This window comes from Anopheles coluzzii, chromosome 2 (genome assembly GCF_943734685.1).
Source record: "Anopheles coluzzii chromosome 2, AcolN3, whole genome shotgun sequence".
NCBI lineage: Eukaryota > Metazoa > Arthropoda > Insecta > Diptera > Culicidae > Anopheles > Anopheles coluzzii.
In genome coordinates, this window is record NC_064670.1 from 104,493,529 (window position 1) to 104,515,941 (window position 22,413).

Genomic DNA, 22,413 nt, shown 5'->3' on the forward strand with positions numbered 1-22,413 from the left:
CGAGAGACGTTACCGTTAGCGTTAGCCGTTACTTACCGGGATTATCTGCCCGGAATCGCAGCACCACGTAGCCATTGTTCGGGACGGCGATCGTGTCCTTGAGCGGCGGCAGGTTGAACTGTCGGTTGAGCAGACCTCGTCGATCCAGGTCGAGTGTGTGGCGGAGATTGATCTTCTTCACCGTGCTGTCCGGCGAGCGGCCCATACCAATTACGTGGAAGGCATGACCGTGCAGATGGAACGGATGGCTCAGGTTTTCTTGTTGTACTGCGGGCAAATGGAAAATAGGGGCAAACGTTTGATAGTGAAGACATAAATTTATTGGAATCTTGCACGGAAGCTTACCTTCATCAACGAGCACTACCTCCACGATGGCGTTGAGCGGAATGTCGACCTTGTGCGTGCACATGCAGTTCGGGCCACAGTCTGGCGGGCGGTTGTCACCGTTGCAGAACTGCTCCGGCGGAATGTCGTTGATCTGCGACAGCATCGGGGACGGTGGCGATACGTACGAGATTTCATCGATGAGCGAAATTAAATGATCTCCACCGGGGGCAACTATGTTAAGGTGAAGTGAAGTGAATGGGAAAGGAGAGAGATTATTATTGACGTCGCTTGATTGGATCTGATTGTAGAGCAGATTCCAAGGTTTCCCATCAGCTTCGAGGAGCATGCGAAAGGAAACTGTTCCTGGAGCTGATACTGGACTTATTCTGACGATGGGATTAACTCCAATGCCCTATATACTGAAACTGAAGTTGATGTTGAACTATTTCAGAACCTATTCCAGTGTTGGACCTGTTCCGAAACTGATTCCGAACTCATACTAGTTCTGGATTCGATCCGAACGGAAAACTTCAACAGAAACAGATCCTGAATCTATCCCGGATCTGTAACTGATATCAAACCAATACCTGTAGTATGACTGATTTGAGCCTACATCGGTCTTGGAACTGATTCTGATCCGGAATCTGCTAACAAAGTGAAATCAGCTTTGGAATCTATTCTTGGCCAATTTCGATCCTAAAACTGATCTTCAATCTATACCAGTCTAGTAACTGATTCTGCCTTCATATCAGTTCTGGAACAGAGCTTGAACCTGTACCGAACCTGATTCCGAATACAAAACCAATTCTGGAACCAAACTCCTATCAGTCCTGGGCTCATTATACCGGTTTTGAGACTAACCTTAATCAATAACGAGTTTGGAACTGACCTCAAATCTTTACTCCTTACGATTCCCGGAACTGATTCAAAGCCTGGATTGATCCTGAAGTGGAATCTTAACCTATCGTGAAATTCTTAGGTCCTGGAATTGAAACCTTAGCTTTGAAACCTAACCTTGGGCTGGAACTCGGACCTTGAACCTAGCAGGAGTCTGAACCATAATAAACACACAAATCTCGTCGGCACTGTCCCACATGCAACCGGTGTCATCAAATGCTATACCAAGTGTCCCAAGCTATCAAAGCAGACCGATTTAATGTATGTTTAATGCTGCCCATCAAAGTAGACCGATTGATAGTATGTTGGACACTGCTCATCACAGTAGACATTGGCAGTATTTTCTCACTATAAAAGAGCGAATTGCTCTGCGCAGTCGGTCAGTCTGTAATAAACCGTTCTAGTGTGATCTAATAAACCGTGTAAAACTACAGTACGGTGGTTTCGGAACAGCAAATCTCATTTTGAAGCTAAATAAAACAGTGTTCCCACGCATTGCCACACTCAACGAGGAAGCGAGGGCCTGCTATTCTCTTTGCAACAAACCAGCACCGCTTCATACATTGAAGCAACCATTGGAAACATTGTAGTGCAGCTCGCCGCTGAATCAACCCAGGATGCGAGATAGTAAAGCGGCAACAATTACCAGTTCGTTAGGAAAGTGGCATCCCAGGTTCTCCCCGCGCCGACACCATGTGCAGACTGAAAATAAGACTCGAATTCTTACCTACCGGCTGCAGCACCACCGGCTCAGATAAAGCCGGTTTTCATTACAGGTAAAGTCTTATCTTCGATTTTTCCTCGCGTCCCACTCGGGCTCAACGGAAACGTTCCCAAGTCCACCACAGAATGACAGTGCGCTTGCAAAGCACGCAACACGGTCGGCTGAAAATAGCACCGCAGTGGCTGTACATTGCCCGTGTCCTCGTTTGTGTTGGCCGTCCGTCGCAAGACCAAAAATCATCCTCCACATCATAGTACACCTTGGAATGGTAATATCCTTAGCCCGAGGTTTGTGCAGTGCAGTGCTGTGCTTTTGTGCAGGTGAGTGTGCAGTGCAGTCCCCCGGTGTCGGTTGTCGGATCATAAAGGAGCGAACCTCAGTGTGTGTTGGGAAGCTTGCATTCTCTTACTTGCCATCGTCGTTCCGGCCATCCGGCGGGAGTGTCGTTCGGGAAGGGAAGTTGCCGCCGGTGAGTGGTATTTTATTTCATTACCCGTGCTACAACGTTTTAAAACCTCCCATCCCGGGAGGTACCCCGGGATACCAACCAGTGAAGGAGACGGGGCAGGCAAGCGAAAGCCAATGTTTGTGTTCGCCGTGCGTCGTCTCCAACACAGGCGGCTTCCTTCTTTTCAAAACAATCCACCAGCGCACCTGGTAATTGTTTCAACCTTTCGCTCTGTTTGTGGTAGAAGGAAGGGCAAAAAAAAAAACAGGGAGGAAGTCCTCCACCACAGGTGGCATGTGGAAATGTGCGCTCCGTTGATGTCTATTTTTGTCGACTTTTCTTTTGCCCTTTATCCCCTCTCCAACTCGTACACCATCCATGCGAAAGAAGCCACTTATTCTCGTTTGGACAACCGACGAGCATACAAGGGTTTTTACTTTCCGCAGTATCGCAACAGTCGCTCAAGTAGCGAGTGAACTGACCATCCTTCCGGGTACCGGTACGGTTTAGTATCACAGCATCGGCCGTCCGGATGTGGTGCGAGAAAAATGCAATTTCTCGTCGCATGTATGCCTTGCGATGAAAATGGCGTTTTACAATCGTTCACCATATTCACTTCATCCCGCACTGTGTGGGGCAAAACCATTGAAGATGAGAGGATATTTTTAGCACTCTCGTTTGGGACCGAGTATGTGTGTGTGTATGTGTGTGTAAAGAGGATTTTGTGTAATGTTTTTTTTTTTCCTGTGCCTGCTCTGTTACCTGTCTTATCAGCCTCTCATTGCCGAGGGAAGGACTGTCACTAAAAACGGGAGCGGGGAGCTTGGAACAGTAGTGAAATCCACACGGCACCGTGTATGCAATCATTACTCATTCATTTGAAAGCGAAAATAGCTCATGCTTTCTCTGATGGGTTCAATTTTCATGGCAAGCTTGGGCTTTTCGTTTTGCTTGCTTTAGTGACAGCTGCAAGCAGAAGGCCATGACACAAAATAGGTTTCGGAAGCGTGTGCTAGGTACTTCAAAGTAGCTTCATTTCCCCATCCGTCGTGATAGGTGAACAAAGTTCCTGAAATGATAAAACCAACCACCAACCGCAAATGATGGCGAGGACAGTTTTTCCTTCGAATAGAACCAAAAAAAAACCCTTCGACTAGTGACACGGATTTTTGTCAGCGACAGCCATTCTCCCTTTTCAGTACAACTTTCACCAGCTTGTCCATTGACACCTACTGTCGAGATTGGTCAAAGAATCATTTACTCATTTGAACGCTTTTCCGCGCTACCTACCCAAAAACTTATTGTACGTGTTCGGCGTGAACAGCTCCTCGACGCGGTAGAAGTAGAACCGGAAGGGAAGGAAAATCTTCACGTCGGGCCGCTCGGACAGCACTGCCTTGTCCGCCTTCTTGGCGTTGCGCAGATTGCTCACGCAGACCGCATCCGGCCGCGGCACGTTGCAGACGGCATCGAGCGGGTTCATGACCTGGGAATTGAAACAAAATGGAAGTCCAAGGTATTATGGCAGGTCGCAATATTGGCTGGATTTAGGGGGGGACGGTGAAGGCTCTGCTGGTGCTCTCGGTGTTGGTTGAAGAAAATGGTTCCGATGGAGGAAGAACTTACGACTCTGTACAATAAAAGGTGCTTTGTAGCTGTGGTGGTGGTGGTGGTGGTGAAGGGAGTAGAGTTTGAAGAAGATGATAGGTAATGAAACGGGATGTGGAATAGACCCGTGAAAGAACAGTTGAGTTTGAAACACATTGTGGTACATATATAAGCTACAGGATAAAAAACAGATATTTAATATATACAGAAGGGGAGGGACATGAAACAAGTTGATGGTAATTTACAAACATGAATTTATGCAAGATTGTGTCTTGTTTTCAAGCTGAAAAAATCATATAATGAAGCATAAAAAATGAACAGCTTCTTCTGCTGTAACGTTCGTGGTACACCCGGAGCAAGCGGAATTTTCGCGGGGACCCGTGTACTGTCCGTGTAAAACTTTTAACAATGTTGCCTACTTTATTCTTGCATTCTTTTGTGTCCGGCGTGACGAAACCGTTTTGTGGCAAGACAATGAAGGAACTTCTTTTCCAACCACAATTTGCTGCTTTTAGTTGGTAACTTTTGTGTGTCCTCTTGTGTTGGAAATGGCAAACTGCACTTTGTTGTGCTTGCTGTACTTCCATCACTAACACTAATGTGCAATTTATTTTGTGTGTTTTTTTTTTTAAATTACAGCCCCACTTAAAGCACACAAAAATGTGCTCGGCAACTAAAACTTTCGTTTTGTACCAGGGATTCCGCTGGGAACGGAACACAAAAATTTAACTCTTTATAGCTCACTCTGTGTGGGAGTGTGTAGCCACCATTTCCTCTCATTTTCCGGGCATGTGCTACACAGGCGCACCAGCAAATTAATAATAAAAAAACAGAGCACGATTAATAAACCTCTTCCTCTTTAACCCTACTTACGGCTTAACGGGCACTGTAATTAGCTCGAATGTGTAGCCCGGGAGCAGGACACGGGAGCAGGTTAAATTTTTCTCCTGCTCCCGGGCGTTCGTGTATATTTAATTAATTTGGCATCACTTTGGCAACAGTTTTGCATCAGCTTTAATTATTGATTTTTCCTTTGCTTTGCTTCTGGTGGGGTTGGCTTTTTTCTTTACTTACCTTGTGCTGGCAAAGTGAGGCATTGAGTGGTGCTACACACACACGCGCTGAGGTGCGAAAAAAGCGACCGGTTGGATAGCAAAAGTTTAAACATGACGGTGTGCTGGTGATGCGGTAACCCAGCAGCAGCAGGGAAAAGCGGCAAGTTGAAAGCTAAAACACAGTTAAGCGACACTGACACAGACAGGAAGCAAAGTAAAGGAAAGTTCCAGCGGACTTGAGGGGCGGAGGTTTGCTATGCTGCTGTGTTAGTAGCTAGCTTAACTATTTACTAATGTCTCGCTCTCTCTCTTTCTCTCTGTGCGATCAGTGTGCCGCTGAAAGTTAAAGTTGAAAGTTGAAGGTGAACATCATCAAACAGCTCTGTACAATTAGGGATTTAAAATGCAGAACGACCAAGAGAGCGTGATAGAGAAGAGGAGAAGGACATTTGCGATAGAAATAGAAGTATCAAAAGCATTAAAGAGAAAGAGAGAGTTTGTTAGTAGTATGTGGACTAAATACAAACGAAACTACACGCAAACTTAAAAGCTAAATATAACAAAAAACAAAACACAAATGTATGTACATATTTTTTACAAAAAACTTTCTTTAATAGTTGGCAGATCTTGCTATGCTTTAGCTGGTTTTACTCGCGCCGGAAGTGTATTTCACAAATGCGCTTTAAGGGGGAAGGGTTGGCCGGTGTAGCAGATTGTGTTTGAACTTTTCATTAACAGTAGATTTATTTTATTTTATTTAATATATATAATCCATTGTATACGATAGCTTGTGTGGGTGCGGGCTGCCGTTTTTGTGGCTTTGTCTGTCCATGTAATGGGGGAAAATAGGATAGGGGAGGTGTGTGGTGGCATACACACATACATATGCATCCAGTGTTGGGCTGTGAAAATCTCACCATGATAGGGGTTTTTGCATAGCGATTAAGTGTGACGATCTTCTCATCACTCTTCACTCACAGGCGATAGAGGAGGGGCAGCGAAAAGTTTAAACAAATCAAAATATGTGTACAAAACAAAAAACGTGGATGAAAACCCGAAGAGAAAAACATTTATAATACATAGGGAAATTTTGATGGTCGACGAAGGGGGAGGTGTGTAGTAGTGGTATGATATATGTGGGTGCGCGTATAGCGTCTGCTAACAGGCCGAGGCTATGAGTATTTACAATGTAATGTTAAACTTTACCCTTCGTTTTATTTGTTTTGGAGAGGAGCGAAAGGGTGCGGAGGAGAATGTATATGCCATTATGCTTCGTTGTAACGGGGGAAAATGTAACACGGGTTGTACTGCATGAGTTTGGTGGATACACGACGACGGGTGATTGTATGATGCAGGCCGAACCGCACTTTATCGTTCGCTTCTGAGCCGCTGAGTATTTGTTGTGTTTTTGTTTTTGTTTATCAAATATTTACAAACTAACCATCGAATCCTTGTGAAAGCGGGGTGGTAAGGAGAGGAGTATGGGGGTGTTGTTCTTATCTTTCGTTTTTGTTGTAAGCATTCTCTGTACCGCACACTCTTTTATGGGCGGATGATGGGATGTTACTTGATGGTATTTGATACGTGTGGCTGGTGGCCGAATGCTACTTGGGAGCCGAAAGGAAGAAGTACCAACATTAATCCGTGCAAGTCTCTTGTTTGTTTCATTTGCTATGGTAAAATTGTTCAGAAATAGCAAAAAAGAAACAGATCTTGTTAAAAAAGTAAAAAAGTATAACAGAAAAGTCAATTGCAAAACGATATTAAAAAGTAAAGTAAAAAAGAACTACAAAAGAAACCCAAAAATGATTAAAAAAATAAAATAAAATAAAAGAATAGTAAAATGTGAACAAGAAAGAGAAAAACAGATGATACAAGAACAAAAAAGAAACAAACAATCGGTAACAGCAATCAACAATAGCAAACAAATATGGCAACAAACGAAACCTTTGCACTAGGAAATGTGTTGGTGTTGTTGTTTACTACTTCTTCTCCTTCCTGTTAATTCTCGCTTTTGCCGGTTATTATTAATGTGTCGGCTGTGTTTTTGCGCTGCATGTTTTGAAGGCGCTTGACTCCCAATCCGGCCCCCGTGTTGAAATGCAATCAAACATTTAGAGAAAAAATACTAGCATTGTTTTTGCTTACTTGTCTCTGCCCCATTTGACTTCCTTCGAACCAGCGCATCGGAAGAGCGCGCAGAGTGATGAGAGTGCAGCAGGACACCAGAACTCTGCCTACACCTCATCACTCTTTTCTTCGCCCCACCCACACGCGGGCCACCTCGTTTTCACTTTCTCTCCCTCCCTGTTCTATTTCTATCTACAATTAATTTACTTAAACACTGGAAAGCTTGGCGCTATAAATTACAACATGAAAAATAAAACTCTCGTACGTGAAAAAAGTAGTATGCGCGCATTCAAGTAAGAGTCGTACGTACTCGAAGTACTCAAAAAGAAAACATAGGGATAATAATTATTCTGTCCCCAGGCGATAGAGGCAGCAAGACAACGCGTGTCCCACCGCCTGTGCCCGCCTTTGTTTTGTGGGTGACAGAGAGTATTTTCATGGTTTTTTTTTGTTCAAAGGAAGCGGAAGAAATTGTGCCATTCTCCGCTCCCAGAGGCAGTTAAGCTGTTCAAGATAAGGGAATGGCTTAGAATGAAGGGAGAAAAAAAGGTACAACCATGCCCTGTTCTGGTTTGTACGTACAAGTACACGCCAAAGGAAGAGAATAATATTAAAGAAAGGCGATCGCGTCGCGTCGAACGAGGGACACGAGCGTTCCCCGTTTCGCACGCGTTTACGAAAAGCGAATTAAAAAAAAACGATATGAGCTTATTAACGTGGTTTGATTCCCTGTGGTGTGTTGTGTGGTTTGTTTCTTTCGTTGCGACAGACAGTGCGAGAGAGCATGAGGGATTCGTCTCCTACTGTCCTACGCCTGGCCGATGACGGCGAGGGCCTCAGTTGATCGGTGGTAAATGGTCACCGCACGTGGGGAAGTTCGGTGGCACCGGCGGAAGGTCGGCATGGGTGCCGACCTGCAGGATCAGGTTCATTCCTATCACGATGTGGAACAGGAAGTGACAGTGGAACAGCCAGAATCCTACACGGGGAGAGATGGAAATGAGGAAGTGATGAAGGAAAGGAAAAACGCAGCGTTAGAAAGGCAAACAGTACACGTGTGCAAAGAAAGAGATATTTCTCTCTCTCTCTCTCTCTCTCTCTCTCTATATATATATATATATATATATATATATCCCCTTTTTCCTCTCTATTTGTATCTCTCTCTATCTCTCTATCGCTCTATCTCTCTATATCTTTCTATCGCGCTATATCTTTCTATCGCTCTATCTCTCTATATCTTTCTATCTCTCTATATCTCTCTATCTATCTATCTCTCTATCTCTCTATCTCTCTATCTCTCTATCTCTCTATCTCTTTGTCTCTCTATCTCTTTGTCTCTCTATCTCTTTATCTCTTTATCTCTTTATCTCTTTATCTCTTTATCTCTTTATCTCTTTATCTCTTTATCTCTTTATCTCTTTATCTCTTTATCTCTTTATCTCTTTATCTCTTTATCTCTTTATCTCTTTATCTCTTTATCTCTTTATCTCTTTATCTCTTTATCTCTTTATCTCTTTATCTCTTTATCTCTTTATCTCTTTATCTCTTTATCTCTTTATCTCTTTATCTCTTTATCTCTTTATCTCTTTATCTCTTTATCTCTTTATCTCTTTATCTCTTTATCTCTTTATCTCTTTATCTCTTTATCTCTTTATCTCTTTATCTCTTTATCTCTTTATCTCTTTATCTCTTTATCTCTTTATCTCTTTATCTCTTTATCTCTTTATCTCTTTATCTCTTTATCTCTTTGTCTCTTTGTCTCTTTGTCTCTTTGTCTCTTTGTCTCTTTGTCTCTTTGTCTCTTTGTCTCTTTGTCTCTTTGTCTCTTTGTCTCTTTGTCTCTTTGTCTCTTTGTCTCTTTGTCTCTTTGTCTCTTTGTCTCTTTGTCTCTTTGTCTCTTTGTCTCTTTGTCTCTTTGTCTCTTTGTCTCTTTGTCTCTTTGTCTCTTTGTCTCTTTATCTTTTTATCCCTTTGTCTCTTTATCTCTTTATCTTTTTATCTCTCTATTTCTCTATCTCTCTATCTCTCTATTTCTCTATTTCTCTATTTCTCTATTTCTCTATCTATCTCTCTATCCCTCTCGGTTTGCTATCTCTTTATATTTCTCTCATGTTTCTCTCTATCTCTCTGTCTATCTTGCTCTATTCATCTACCTATCCATTTATCTCTCGCTCGCTCTCTCTCTCCTTCTTTCTCTCTGTATCTTACCTGGATTGTCGGCACGGAATCGCAGCACGACGTATCCGTTGTTCGGGACGGCAATGGTGTCCTTGAGCGGGGGCAGGTTGTACTGCCGGTGGAGCAGACCGCGCCGATCGAGGTCGAGCGCGTGCTTCAGGTTAATCTTCTTGACGTTCGAGTCCGGTGAGCGGCCAATACCGATCACGTTGTACGCGTAACCGTGCAGATGGAACGGATGGCTCAGATTCGGTTGTTGGACTGTTGGAAAAGGCAAAGTAATTGAGCAGATCAGATGAGTTTCTGGGGATGATGCTGTACGTAATGCGTGCTTGTAATGCGTACCTTCGTCGACAAGAACGACCTCCACGATGGCATTGAGCGGAATGTCGACCTTGTGCGTGCACATGCAGTTGGCACCGCAGTCGGCCGGCCGGTTGTCACCGTTGCAGAACTGCTCCGGGTTAATGTCGTCGTACTGGGACAGCAGCGGGGCCGGCGCGGACAGGTACGAAATTTCGTCAATCAGCGAAATGACATGATCTCCGGTCGGGGCGACTGTTGGGTCCAATAAAGAGAGCGATATTATAGTCACAGTTTTAGGGAGAATTAAGGCCTAGACAACGAGCGCGCGTTTGCAACACTCACCCAGGAAACGGTTGTACGTGTTCGGCTGGAACAGTTCCTCCGGGCGGTAGAGGTAGAAGCGGAACGGCAGGAAAATCTTCACGTCCGGCTTCTCCTGCAGCAGCGCCCGGTCAATCTCCTTGGCGTTCTTCAGCTGGCTCACACAGATGGCATCGTCCCGCTGGACGTTGCACTGAGCGTCGAGCGGATTCATGACCTGCCCGACGACGACGACGACGACGACGTTGTTGATGGTGCGCAATTTGTTTGTTTTTTTGTTTGTTCATTTCATTTTGCGATCACACAGAGCAGAGGGTGTTGGAGATTTTGTACAAACGAGTGCGGGATTTGAGACGGATTTTTTTGTGTGTATGGGGATGTTTTATGTACATAAGGGAAGAGAAAAGCCAGTCGATTAAGATACGGATCCGGGATTTAGAGAGGGGTTCTGTTTGTTGCATGAGTGACATGAGGTCAATGTTTGGGGGGGGGGGGGGGGGGGGAGGCGACAACGACGACTACTGACTGGAATGATGGTTCCGAGGTGAAAAAGGACGACGACGGCAACGATGAAGATTGGCAGATAGCCGAGAGCCCCAAGCTATCGAGGTCAGCAGCCCAACGCAAGAAGGGCGTGTTTGCTACAAAAGAGCTTTCCATCTGCTCCGTTTTATACTCTTTGGGTCAAAGAAAGGAAGTTTTTAAACAATGATTGCTTGTTCGTTGTGTGTTTTTTTTCTCAAAACATCAAGCACAGCTTATAATGCTTCCTGCACGCAACACAATGCGTTTCGTTTAATCCAAAAACCAGAAGAACAAACACTCACCTCACCAAGCGCACATAATAAATTTCGTCGGAAATTTTCTCGCCCCGTATCGCTTCCGGGAAGGATCCTTCTGGGGGTGTTGGATTAACGGATATATCCGCTTTAGGGGGTTTGCTTACTCGACCAAAACCGGACTCGGGCCATATGCCAGGCAAGAGAGGCCCTACAAAGGAGGAGTCTCTATCGGCTTTAATAATCGGAAGTATGTGTATTTATTTTTAGGGTGTCGTTTCACATGCACACGACCGCCTAATGGAACAATGGAACGACGTTGTGTGGTACAAACGGCACCGATTAATTAGCTGTCAACTGGTCACACTGAAGTGTTTGGCTGCCGTGCGCCGTCTTTGGAGGTAAATGGTGCCGTCCAGTACGCAAACAAAGGGGATCAATCCGCTACCTCTGGTAGGTTGGGGTGTGTCGTGTGTTGCCCACCGGAGGGAAGTTAATCTCTGGATCGCTCAAAGTCGCGTTTGGCGAACCGAAAACAGGACACAAACAAATCGATCCTTGGGGCAATCGCGCGAGGGCAGCGCGGAATTTCCTTTTTGCACAAACGTAATAATTAATTCACAATCACTTACCGACTCGCTCGCTTCGTTTTTGTGTTTTCGCGTACAACAAGGCGCGTGTGCTTGCTCGAGAAGGAAACCTTCTGCTTTCTTTGCCTGAAAGTGTGTATTCAGGAAGTTTTTTGTTGTCTTGTTTTTGTTTCAAGATCAAAGAGGATGAGAAGTGGCGCTACTGGTGCGTAATATCCTTAAGACGCGTTGGCTTTTGCCATCGTTTGTTGGTGCTGCCGTGAACGGTCGCTGCTCTAGAATCATTATTTTGTTTGCTGGAGAGTTGGAGCAAGAATCATGATAGATTTGTACAGACTAAAAGCTACTCTGCCTTTTTTACAATGAATTTACATACTTTTTTTCTACAATATGGTACAGATATATGAACGAAAACGGAAAAGAAAAGAGGTGATCATTTGTTTTCTTTGTACAAACAGTGCACTTTGGTTTGTCTACAAGCGCGTTTATATATCTACAAAAAAACGACGAACCAGGGAAATGTTTCAAATATTATACACCAAACGACACCTCTGAGACAGACAGACAAACTCAGCGAGGACACTTTAGCGCCCTGTAGGGACGGTTTAAGTGGTAAAGGATTATTTACAACCACTTTCTGGTGATCGCACTGCAATATCTTTCTCCCGCCCGTGGGGATGAGATTGCCTTTTAAAAGGGGGCCAGAGCTTGGTGACTGTCTACGGGTGCGGAAGGGAAGTGGTGGACACTTGATAACGCAAATAGAGAACGATAAGGATATCTCGTACAACGAAAAAAAGCAGAAAGTGAAAGAGAAAGAGTGGGATAGCACCAACTCAAGCGGGTCGTGTAATAAAACATTTACAAAACACAAATGACACCAGGAAGAAGAAGAAGTGGGGAGGCAGTGATATCAAAAGAAACAGCGCGAACGAAAGAAGAGAAGAGGGTGTGTGGGAAATGAAACACAAATGATGAAACATGGGGCGAAAAGAAGGGATAGTGGTAGCGAAACAAACACTTGGCTCGGTTCTGTACAAACAGTGAAATATTTACAGGAGAAACACAAAAGGTCAAGCCCCCATTGCTAGCGGCGTGTTGTGGTGTGGTTTTATGGTACGGGAAAGAGGGTTTCCTTTTTTTTTTTTTTGGTTGGGAAAGTGAAAAGATGGGTGAAAAAGTGTACAATAAAACACACACGCACGCGCATATAGGCACACAAAACACACATATCGCGAAGGAAGATGGATGAATGAGAGGAGATATCTTTCCCCATCTTACCCCAATCGTGATATGGCATTGTGTGTGATAAGTCCCTACGGACTTACCGGGATAGCAGGAGACTTGGGGACGAACAGTGAGAAGGATGTGTATGTGTGTGCGTGTTGAGGCAGTTTTTATGGTGATTGATGGTGTGTGGCTACTTACAACGCCCTGCGGAAGTCCGACGTCGTAGGTTGGGGGCGGCGAGGCAGGCTGGTAGGGGCCGCGAGCATAGCGCAGGATGGCCAGCTGCTGGGCACGCTTGATGCCGCACTCGCCGAGTCCTCGCAGCTGGATCCAGTACGCACCGACCGGCTGGTCAGCGGTGATGACGAAATCGTAACGTTCGCCTAAAGTTTTGGGAGTAAATAGGGGGGGAGAATGCATTAGGGCACTGTATGTGTGCACAGTACGGTGTGTAGATGCGAGATTACATCAAAAACGGCATGACAACGCGATGACTTGAGATCTCTTCCCGATAAGTGGCCCAGTTACTCTGATTTGCCTATGTGTGAGTGTTGAGATAACGGACTGGCAGACGAAGGCGCGAGATCGTGAGCGGTTTCGGACACTCCTGAGGCAGGCCAAGACCGCAAAGCGGTTGTAGCGCCGGATAAGTAAGTAAGTAAAGAGTGTTGAGCTATTTGTTGCTCACATTTAATGGGACGGATGATGTCTTTTATGAAACTATAATCGCTTAGTAAACGAGGCCATGTCTATTTCTATTTGATTGCTGCGTGGAATATGTTATGCGATTAAATGTGGGAATTTTGGATCATTGTTCTCTACAGTGAAGTGCTCAAATATTCACGAGGTGAACCTCGAAGGGACTGATAGCTGCTATAGATATTAAACTTTGAGAAACAAACTGAGTGTGATTCAAGGAACCGAAGATTAAAGTTCTTCTTTAACTTAAGAATACTATATTTATGTAAATTGCCTCTAAAGGACTTAGTGGCAGCAATCGTGTCTACCAAATCAGTAGCCAATTCTTGTTGAAATTAGAAGTTATATGCTCCAAACATTTGGATAATTGAATTTGCCTACGCATGAACATAAATTTGGATCAAAATAAACTCGGTTTATGACGTCAACGTTTACATTGACTTCGATATCTTCACATAAACCATCATGTGGAATGGTATAAATTAAAAAAAAAGCAAAATGAGAGAGTTTAACTTCACTTAAAATCATATTTATCTTTTGGTGAATTACCTATTGTTTGAAGTATAACTCGGAATTTTATCCTCATGTAGCAATTTCAATAAAAAAATCCAAATATTTGTTTTCAATATCAATCTATTACGTTATCTTTGATTAACGTACACAAGTTCAACGACTCTCGTTAGCTCAATTCAAATTGCTGTCAAGCAACACAAAACTCCACACCACACTTGTTGGTAGTAGGACGCAACGGTGTCTTCCACCTACATAAAGCAGGTGAAACTATTTATTGGCTTTTATTAAATTGCATCACGTCTGTCGATTGCCGTCTTTGTTTTACCATCCTCAAACCAACACCGAGCGGGAGGGAAAGGGACTCCTTGTGCTCTGTAATCAAATAAAAGACCAAAGGAAAAGCTGCCTCTGCCTGCGCTTGCTGTGTGATTACAACCGCACACTGTAAAACAATCCGATATCAAAAACTTTCCAGACGTGGTGCGCAAAAAAGACGCCCTTACACCACCCTCTCTGTGGGTTGTGCTGGTTGGTTTGTTGCACCCCGTAATAGAAATAATTTCTCCCCCCCCCCCTAACAAATAGGATCGGCAGGGAGCTTCTCGGTACTGTTGGGGTACATCAAACGAAAACCGGACATTGGGTGGACTGCACTTGGAGCTGGGTGCAAGAAGACACTACTCTGCTCGCCGCACACCTTAGTATCCTTGGTCCGGTTACGGGCGTCTCGTTCTGCATGCCAATGAGACCTTGATGATGATGGTGGTTTAGTTTTTCCAATGCGGTGCGTTGCGATGCATCGGGCAACCCGACTAGTTTCCCTTTCGTTTTCGAGTTTCTAAATGCATCACTTTGTTGTGCAGCAGTGTATTGCAATTGTGCTGTTGCTGTTGTGCATCGAAAGAGGCGACCAAATTGAATCCGATCCGTGTGCCTGATTTTGTATTCCGCACACAACGGACACACCAACACCGCACAACCAATGTGGGAGTTTATTTATACGCATCGAATTGATTTCGATCGTTTGGGTTGATTTTGTGAAAATTTCGTGACTCACTCAAGAAACAAAAAATGAGACAGAAAAAAGGGCAAAACGAAGGAGTAAAATCTCTCAATCAGCACCAATAGCAGGCGCTTGTGTTCAATTCGTAACGCACCCACTTTGCGGCGGCGGCGGCATGGGGTTGTTGTAAAGGTCAAGACGCGTTCTCATGTCTGTTGCCTTGACAGTGACTCAATGAAAAATTCGAGGCCTGTGAATGAGCGCTTCGAAAGGTCCGTAAAGCAATCACGCACACACTTCGATGTGTAAAAGGGAGAAAAACAAGTAAAGTATCAATGTGTTCATGGTTTGGTTGAAATAAAAAACACACACACACACGGAAGTAGACCAATATGATACGCCCCATGACCCACTGCCCTTTTGTCCATAAAAATGGGGAAGTGGCGACCCACACGTAAAGTGGGAGTAAAATTTGACCGGGCGCGGCAACGGTAATTGATTACAAACAAAGCTCCAGTGAGGGATCATTGAAACCCCGGGCTAGTCATTGTTAGTAGTGAATGGCGTGTAAATTACGCTGCGGACGCTGAGGGAGGGTTTAACACACACCCCTCACACAGTTGTGAGTTGTGAAATTCAATTAGCCAAGAAAAACATTCCCATGGGAGGCTTTGACGATGATATGGCTCCAAGACACGCGTAATTTAATTAGCAAGTTTGCGTGACAGATCAAAAGGAACGAGATCCAATGAGATTAGAATTTCCTTTTCCAACTGGCGCCATCTAGTAGAAACAGCTTAAACTATGGCGTGTACTTAATCGGTTTGGGAACTCAAGACATTCGTCTTCTACAACCTCCTTTTCAAAATCACAACTTACCTGAGAACGAGATGATGGTGTTGACTTGCACCGGATGCACCGGCTCGCCGTCGGTCGCAATCACCGTCAGCGCATGTCCCTCGATCGTAACCTGGGCCGGGCAGACGGAAGCGAACGCGTTGATCATGCGGAACCGATAGCGGCGCCCGGGCGTAATGGTGAAGATCTCCAGCGGCGTGTTGGTCATGAAGCCGGTGTTCGGGTCACGGAACTGGCCCTTGCCGTTGATCAGCAGCGATTCGGGATCCTGACCGGTGTTCACCGCCAGACGGCCCGGGTAGCGCTCAGCGGCGTCCTCGTGCAGCCAGTCACTCACCAGCATGATGTGCGTGGTCAGATCGAAGTCGTACAGGTGCGAGTTAGGGTCGCGCGACGGTGGCTGCCGAACGACGATGCTGCCGTACAGACCGTCCAACTTCTGCAGACCGGTATGGGCGTGCCAGAAGTGTGTTCCCGCATTTCCAGTCCATTGGTAACTGTTTTGCAAAAGACGGAGAAAAGGGTGTCATAGAGTCGTGTGACTATAAGGAGGTTGTTTTGATGATGCTTACCGGAAGGTGTTGCCCTGCTGAATCGGACACTGCGTGACGAACGGTACGCCGTCGTAGTACTGCGTGCCGCGCTGCCAGATACCGTGCCAGTGGATCGTCAACTCCATACCCTCCATGTGGTTCTCCACGTCAATCACGACGCGATCGTTCTCGCACACCTGGATGGACGGACCGGGGATCATACGGTTCACCGTGAGGATACCGCGCTCGACACCATCGGCCAGTACGCACTGACAGTGACTCCAGACGGTGTTGGTAGCGTTCGGTGTGCATACTTGGCAAGCGCTGTGGAGCATTTGTAAGATGAAGATGAGTCGTTGGAGTTACCCATAGATGCCATATTGCTGGGTTTGTCTAAGGGCAAATACTTACGCTCCCAGTACGGTGTAGTACTCAACGGTGAAGTGGTAGTAGCAAATCCTTGGCGGTTCGCCCTCGCGGCACGCGCGCGCACACTCATCCGGGGCCGAGAGACTGGGATTGCGCCGAAGTTCGGCCGTCGCGCTGGTGCTGAAGTCGAGATGGCGAAACGGCGACCGCGGGTTCGGGTTGGCGATCGACGGAAAGCCACTGTTGAGGGCGGCCGCCGACGACACGGTCGGTGCTTTGCGCGAGCTGAGCGGCAGGGCGGATGGGCCCGGGGCGGCAGGCGCTCCCGCAACCGGCTTCAGGCTCGGCACGGACGGGTGCGTCTGCAGCAGTCCGTGCGTCGCCTGGTAGAAGTTCTTGCTCGGTGGTTCGGTCAGGTGTGAGTTCCACCAGGAGCCGGCCGGTGTCTGATCGTGTCCGAATGATTCATCTGAATTGCAAAAAGAAGAAAAAGAAGAAGAAGAAGAATGTTTAGTTCACATATGGGTTGATGACGTGACAGTTCCTTCCATTTCGTAACTGTAGCATTGCAGCACCGTTGCATTCAAATTCCACAACACAAATTCAACTTCGGAGTCAGTTTTTTGACCCAACAAAAGTGACTCCTTTCACACCCGGTCGGTCGGTCGCTTGGGTGCATGTGAATTTATTGATCAATATGTTCGTATGTACTAGGGGGGGGGGGGGGGGTCTGCATCCCACACACAGAGCAGCGCCGTCTGGGCTGGTACACCGATGAAAGATGTGAAGTTCCCACGTACATCTTAGCCCGTAAAAGCACTCGCATAAGCTGCAATTCGTATGCATAACGCCAGCTTCTGTCTTCCCCTTTCCCCTCCCCCCACACGTTGCACTCGTTGCACTGTTGCAGTTCCGTGTATGTGTGGCTAAAGAGATTCCCAGGCGTAATACTTGCTGAATGGAAACACAAATCCACCGTATTGAGCGTTTGCCATCTGCATAACAACAAACCATCCCCATCGCCAGTGGGAATTGGGAACAGACCTGCTCATGCAAGCTCTAGAAATTGTATAGTACCTTATTTGTGGATGTCTATGTGTGTGTGTGTGTGTGTGTTTGTTCTCTGCCACTTGGTTGCTGTGTGTGCCTCAGATGCAACAAGCAGCCGGCAGCAGCGATTGAAATTGACATTTTGTCTGGGAGTGCCATTTGGAGAGCGTCTGGGCCAATTCATCACCGTGATCACGCTGTGATGTGTTTCTGCTATGTGAAGGCCTTGACATTGCGAAATCCTCCTGTGTTTCGTGAGTTCGTTTTGAAGAAGCACATAACGAATTGAATGCGTGTGCGTTTTTTTGCAAAGTATGCAACCATTTCCTGGTCGTGAGATTGAGTAATTTTCTTCTGTTTTGTTTTGTTAAAAGGACTTGTTAGGGTCTTGTTCTTTGTCTTTTTGTGACCAATAAATCAATGTCCTCGTTGTACCTTTTTTTTAGGATTCAATATTTACTCATGTTCTAATCATTTAAGTATTGCTTCTCTATACTTAACGTATCTAAACGTCTTAATAGAAACCGATATTTATTTATTTATTTATTTATTTATTTATTTAAATCAAAGTTATCGGGCAGTATGCCTAAATAACTTAATGCTTACAGAGTACAAGTTTAAATTATGGCCCTAGAACTAACTTGAATATGCTGACGCAGCTGACTAACGGATTGATTGAAATCTGCTGATAACCCTAACCTATTATACACATCAATCATTTTGAGCAGTGGATCATTGGCACCAAAACCAGTCGATCTAAAAGGGCTTCTTAGTAGCTCTCTACTTCTAAGACCTCTAGAGGGAGTAGAAAAGCAAATAAAATTTAAAATGTCAGGTGCATCAAAATCTCCAATTAATAATTTATGCATAAAAGTTATCTGAGCCGTAGTTCTCCTATGCTGTAAAGTCTCTAAGCCGAATAGTAAACACCGAACATTATACGAAGGACGTGGAATTTGGTTTGACCAGGGAAGACGATGAAACATAACACGTGTGATTTTTTTCTGAATTTTTTCAATTTTATCTATGTATGTGATTTGATGGGGACACCAAACTACACTGGCAAATTCCAGGATGGGACGGACTAGAGAACAGTATAATGTTTTTAAACTGAAAGGATCTTTAAAGTCGGCCGAGACACGTAAGACAAATCCTAACAGTTTAAGAGTCTATATGGTATGGTAGGATATGGTCCATAATATAACATAGAACAACTTCAGAAACCTGTTTACCTAAATTCTTCACATTTAAAGAAGATCTTCTAATGTCACACGATTAAAACAATATACAAAGCAACACCAACAATACCTTTTGATCAAACGACAGCATAATCACCCTTTCGGTCCTATTAAAGCAATTGCCCATTTTCGTGTAGCAACAGTGATGTTACAAAGCGTTCAAAAGAGCAAACCTCTCCCCCCGAACTTCCCAAAAGCGCCCTCAGAAACAACCCCAAAAAAGGCAACGGAACTCGCCAGCACGCGAAAGGTCAGATCCCGGTAACGATCGAATGCTGCTGGATGGTGGGATTCATTTTTCATCCAATCAATGGTCAACGTTTGAGCGAATTTCCCGTGCCCCGTCAGCGTGAATCCCTGAACCCAACAGCTACAACAAAAAAAAGGGTGTAACAGAACCGGGCAGTAACCGTAAAAAGTTCCTCCAAATGAATTCGATTCGATTACGGATACCCGCCGTAGTCGTGGTTCTTGTGCGCGCTACATGGCGCCCAAAGGTGTACCAAAGGTTTTGGCAGTCCAGGGTTAGGAGACGATAAATTATACTGTTTTCCCTGCCAGCCCCAACTGGTGTTTCAAGGGCGCACACGGATCGAGAGGTGGAAGAAGTGCGGTGCAGAAATGGGCTTAGGTGTTGGCGTACGCGCAAAATCGGTCCGGATCAAACGGGCAAACGGGCGGAATGCACGATAGCCATTTTAAAAAAGGGAATGGAAGGAAATCGAGCCAGCCAAAGCAGCAGCAGCAGCACGGGTTGGAAAATGTCAATGTTTGCCATTGAAATAGCAACCGCCACCCGGGCGTCCCGGGCGTGCCTTTTAGACACCCTGGAATGTTACATGGGCTATCCAAACCCGAACGAGTTGGTTGTGAAAATGGCAGGAGCAGGGGTAGAATTGATGAAATTTCAAACGTTTCGCAAAACGGGGCCAAAAGTGCGCAACAACGCCCGGTTGGCTGGTGGTACCGATACACCTGGTACTGCGAGGCAACGGTGAACAACACAGTCAACACGCAACGTTGGCGTTTTGCTGACGGAACTGGCTCGATATGGGCGGTGATATAGGGAAGGAATGGCACCGGTTCTGGTGTCATTCCCGCACAAAATAAATTGCACAATATGCACGACCTTTTCTGGGACACAAACCGTTCGGTCGGCGGGACCTCCGGTTTGTTGACGTAAGTGATACCTTTTCAGCTCGGAGAGAGAGACCGCCGCTGTCTTTGTGGTGGGTTGTCATGATCTTTTTTTGTTGCATTGATTCTATACTAGATCACGTCCACACACCAGTTCCCGATATTATTTATGCTAACGATACTTTGCCTGTTTTTTTTTCAATTCGCAAGATGCGTAGGTTCTATGCAATCAAATTTGTGGATTCTAGGGAAACACAACAGCACCAACTAACCCTGGTACTAATCAGCTTAGTTTTGGTTTGCCAATATGGAAAGCGTTCATTTTTTTTAACCCAAAATCTGTACAATCCCTTCGATGGAGTTTGCACACCGAATCTGTATGTGTAAAGCGCACCCATAGCGCTAGAACTTTTCGTTGCGGAGCTGATCAATATTTCACCTGCAAAGCTCTGCTCTGTTGCCTGCTCTTGCTCCATTTCCGGCATGCAACAGATGCAACTTTTTGGCAGCCATTTCATCGTGGTGCAGAACTTTGCAGAAGTTGCGCGTGGATTCAGAGCTCGATTCAACCCATAGACGAAGGCGACGGGCTTCGTCATCGTCTCCTGCCCCGGAAGCAAAGGTCAGGCGCAATCACACAATGGATGGATGCTTTGTGAGTTGAGATTGATTTTTGCGATGCAGATCCCCTCCCCTCTCCCGCAAGATAAATTGACATTCCCGGCACACCGTAGCCGGAGATAGCGAGAGCGAGAACCATTTATCCCGAGGATGACTTCCCGGTTGCAGTTATTACCCCGGTTAGTTGTTTGCGCATTTTGCCGCAAAAGTTTTACCACTCTGATAGTGAAACTTTAATCCTCTCTCTATCTCTCTGCTTTGTGCGCTGCGACGATAAAGTTTGGTCCGAAATGGGTTCCCCGGGACACGAACTGGCTCTCGGTGCTCTGTGGGTCGTTAGGTGAGGAAGCTCCAAGAAGTGCTGATTTACGACCCTTTTGTATGCGGGTAGTCGTCAATCGAGTCAGCGAGCATTTATTTATCATAAACGTTTAGGGGGAGAGTTTGGAGAGGCAGTGTCCCGTCCCCCCAGTTAATGCGTGCGTGACCGACGCAAATGTGCCAACTTGCAAATGGTTCCTTCGCATGAGCGGTTCTAAGCGGTAGGCGCTCTATTTCATGATGCATTTGTGTGCCGGCACTGGAACATTTTAAAGTTGCTGAAGTGTATGCAAAATAGATTTTTTTGTTGAGAATTTTGATGACATGATATTGTTGGGCGTGACCAACAAGCTAATTGAAAAAAACTGTTCATCCAACCATTTTTGGAGTTGATTGGTTAGTTCTGGGTACAAGTTCATTTTCAAGCTAATTATTTATTTGTTTTCGAATTTGTTGTCGATAATGAACGAATTTGTTACGAGTTTGCAATCAGTTTTGTTGCTTTGAGTTGAAATCAAGTTATTTATTAGTCTTAAAAACATCAGAAATGTTTATACAAGACAATTATGTGTATTAAACAACAAAGCAAGTAGGGATAAACTGTTTACTCGCCAAATTTAAGCATAAATTTAAAACAAAATGCTTTATTTGCTACTACGCCTTTGCTTAACATCAAGTACACATTTGGCTGAAATAACAAAATTGTTGACATGCAAAATCCAAACAATAAGTTTGCGTTTCATCGTCATAACAACTTAGTCTTCAAAAGTGTGTTTCTTTACAGACAAAATGTCCATTATTTTGTAAACAACTCATCATCAGGTACGTTGACACTCCGTCCAGCGCTAATTGTGTATGGAACGAGTCGGATGCACACACAGCACATCAAACCAGCTGGAAGTAAATTAAACACCTTTGCAAAGGCACTGGCTACTCTTTCAAGTGAAATCGATCCACTCCAGGGGCCACCGAATGCACCGAATGCACCGGTAAAGGCAACGGTGAGCTAGGTCTGTTTAGTGATCGCATCGCGTCACCAAACGCTTACTCTGAACAAAACTCACCCAGGCTTAATACATCCCGTCCACAGTAGAGGGGGTAAAGTAACAAGAGGGAAAAGGGGGAAAAATATAGAAATATCACATTCCTTCCCCGGTTCGTCCTCTGCGCGCGGTGCTCAAACATCAAAGCCACCAGTGTGTTGAGGTGAAGTAATCGGACGGTAATTACAGGAAATTGAATTAATTGGTCGCCCGACCAGCGCTGTACGATTGAATGTGTTCGCGCCTGTGTGCCCTGCATCGTCATCATGTGGCGTTTGTGTCGGTGGGTCAGCTGATTATGCGCACGACATGTCCCTTTTTTGTGCTCACATACCATCATTACCCGCCCCGGAATGAAAGGGATGAAGGCGCTTCAACTCAAAGCTCGCTTGGCTTTTTATTTTCTATTCCCCACATCCGGGTGATGTTTTTTTT

At 45.2% G+C, this 22,413-nt stretch overlaps 1 protein-coding gene across 2 annotated transcripts in view; it reads right to left on the bottom strand.

Moving 5' to 3' along the window:
- LOC120949541 (uncharacterized) overlaps nt 1-22,413 on the bottom strand; it is an 84,848-nt gene that overhangs the window by 1,256 nt on the left and 61,179 nt on the right. Inside the window, exons 2-9 of one of the 2 annotated variants that reach the window (XM_040366911.2) lie at nt 16,611-17,037; nt 16,239-16,523; nt 15,688-16,163; nt 12,792-12,976; nt 10,016-10,211; nt 9,713-9,925; nt 9,398-9,628; nt 5,650-8,168 (exon numbers count right to left, since the gene is read on the bottom strand). In XM_040366911.2, the coding sequence (XP_040222845.2) occupies nt 8,026-8,168; nt 9,398-9,628; nt 9,713-9,925; nt 10,016-10,211; nt 12,792-12,976; nt 15,688-16,163; nt 16,239-16,523; nt 16,611-17,037 (2,156 nt within the window). In that variant the 3' untranslated portion in view covers nt 5,650-8,025. Of the gene's footprint in view, nt 1-36; nt 268-345; nt 559-3,686; nt 3,883-5,649; nt 8,169-9,397; nt 9,629-9,712; nt 9,926-10,015; nt 10,212-12,791; nt 12,977-15,687; nt 16,164-16,238; nt 16,524-16,610; nt 17,038-22,413 lie in introns of those variants that run through there. The other variant, XM_040366910.2, reaches the window with a different exon arrangement.